This window comes from Merops nubicus, unplaced genomic scaffold (genome assembly GCF_000691845.1).
Source record: "Merops nubicus isolate BGI_N331 unplaced genomic scaffold, ASM69184v1 scaffold6417, whole genome shotgun sequence".
NCBI classification, from domain to species: domain Eukaryota; kingdom Metazoa; phylum Chordata; class Aves; order Coraciiformes; family Meropidae; genus Merops; species Merops nubicus.
In genome coordinates, this window is record NW_008618217.1 from 1 (window position 1) to 2,345 (window position 2,345).

At 41.5% G+C, this 2,345-nt stretch overlaps 1 protein-coding gene across 1 annotated transcript in view; it reads left to right on the plus strand.

Moving 5' to 3' along the window:
* Positions 1 to 300: 300 nt before the first annotated feature.
* The window catches only part of LOC103775892 (kinesin-like protein KIF20B), a gene marked incomplete at both ends in the record, with an annotated part of 8,365 nt that continues 6,320 nt past the window's right edge, over positions 301 to 2,345 (plus strand). Inside the window, one exon of the mRNA XM_008943365.1 lies at positions 301 to 381. Coding sequence (XP_008941613.1) covers positions 301 to 381 — 81 coding nt within the window. The remainder of the gene's footprint in view (positions 382 to 2,345) is intronic.

A 2,345-nucleotide genomic window follows, 5' to 3' on the forward strand; every position in this document is an offset into this window, starting at 1 on the left:
GTCTCTCACTGGTTTGTTTTTCAAACCGTTACAGTAGGTCAGAAGACAAGTGACTAAAGCCAGGGAGATAAATTACCAATTAAAAATCAGAAGTCAAAACCAGCAAGACAATTGGCATTTACCCTTCCTGAAGGGCTAACAGGAGTCACACTCAGGATACACTTCAAGCAGACATACTGCTGCAGGTAAGCGATAGAGGAGGCAGATAATCTAAAGAACATTTTCAAAAGCAAGACTCTGGCTCCTCGAATCAGCTCGGAACTAAACCTGTAAATTTAAGACGCTTTTGGCAACTCTTAGGCACAGCAACTCACCGCTCCAGATCTCCTGTTGCTACCCAACGACCAAGAGAGACAGCAGCGTGTCAAGCATCACCCAGACGTAACAGATTACACCTTGACCTACAGCTGAGCTCTGATCACAGCCAGAAGATTGCTTCTTTCTCCCGGGAAGGCTTCAGAAGTCCCATGTCATGCAAAAGCAGGGAAGCATACTCACAGCTGCTTCGTGAAGCAACTGCCTCGATCTCAGTGTTTTTAGCCACAATATATTTTTGTTTTACAGGGTCTGTCTACCCCTGCTTGGCAGTCTGCTCCCTGCTTCAGCTAGGGAAGCAGGAATCTTGAGCAGGCCTTAAAACCTGAGGGAAAGAAGACAAAGAAACATGTTTACAGAAACAGGGGTGCATTTTTTTTGAGTAGTAAACAACAACATTCACTTCTCTAGGACACATTTCTCATTGGGTGGTGCTGAGAAAATGGTGTTGATATTAATCACCTGAGTTTAGACTCTGGAAATAGATTCTATATGAAGAGAAAGTACCTGAGGAAGGAATAAATCTGTTCAAGGAAGCTTCCAGCACACCTGAAGGAAAACACACAGAAGTTAGCCCAGTTGACCCCTTTTAAGCAGTTGTATACAGCAAGTCAGAACTGAATGGAAAAGCAATTAAAGTTACACCTGTTCATTTGTCAGATACAACTTCAGCAACAAAGAAAAAGGCAGCAACAACAACAAAAAAAGGCAGCAAATGATTTCTGCAGACTAATCCTTTCAGGAACAGATATTCTTATAACACCATGATCGAAGTAGAGGAATTCACTTAGAATAAAGGGCAGGAGAGCAGCTGAGCTGAAGTGGGATTCCAAAAAATCAAATCCAAAGGCATGTGTGAGATACTGCCCAAGACTGCAACCTGTCCACACCCGTCCTCTTCTCCCTGATATAAATAATAGAAGTAATTATTGATATAAGGAGTAGAAATAGGATATTAACATAAGAAGGAAGATAGAAGAAATCATTACACTAACCAGTGTGAAGCGCTTGAAGGAAAACAGGCTAAATTGCTAACAGGAAATAGCTAACAGGATGAGCCTTGACATCTAACAAGGGGATTGTGGGTTTACTAACCAAGGAGGCTGAAACAGATAATAATGACTAACATATGCAGGGACATTTCCAGTCATAAAGAACAGAACTGACGGATACAAAGTAGCATATATCACAAACTTATCAGTAGAAGAATGGCTATTAAGGAAGAACATATATTTTCCAAGGACAGGAACTGACCAGGACTGGCTCAATTCTGCAAAACTTGCTAAATCACCACATTCCAGGCAAGAGGTGAGAAGTATATTACGAGGAAGACCCACGGCCTTCCTCCCAGAGACCACCGCCCTCGACTCGAAGACCCCTGCCCGCAGTTACCAGGAGGAACTGCGCAAGCGCAGAAGGACTGATAAGCTAATTACAATACGAAGTGAGGACAGGCAGGTTAGGTAATGAATGTGTATAGGTGTCATTAGAATATGTAGTTTAGACCTCTCAATATTCTTCATACAAACAAAAAATTAAATCTGTGTTGATAATTGAATTAACTATTTTGGAAAACTGAAATTTTCTGTAAGTCCTCCTTGCCTGAAGAGGTAGCAGGTGAAGTTGTCACTGAAACTAAAGTTATAGAAAAATGGGACTTCCGGAAGCAGAGATCTGGAGTTATTGGAGGACTGCAGATGAGACTATGAAGAGCCACTCTAAAGAAAAAAAAGCCTCAAACTGGGAGGACTTAAACAATGGGAAAAGAGGGTTTATATCACTGTCTTTAGTTTTGCCTGAATGGAAGAGGGAGGAAAAGAGCTTCTGCTTCAGCAAAAGGTCACATTTTTAACTGAAGCTAGAAGTTAACAATTTGAGAGACAGTGTCTCTGTAAATTGGCAGCAAAAATCAACGTGTGCCACCTACCACCATCACACATACTTTCAAAAGACAAATGATAACATGAGTATATTGGGCAGAGTTTGAACTAAGAGTGGAGGGCCAGAGTATTTCTACTGCTGTTGTGATT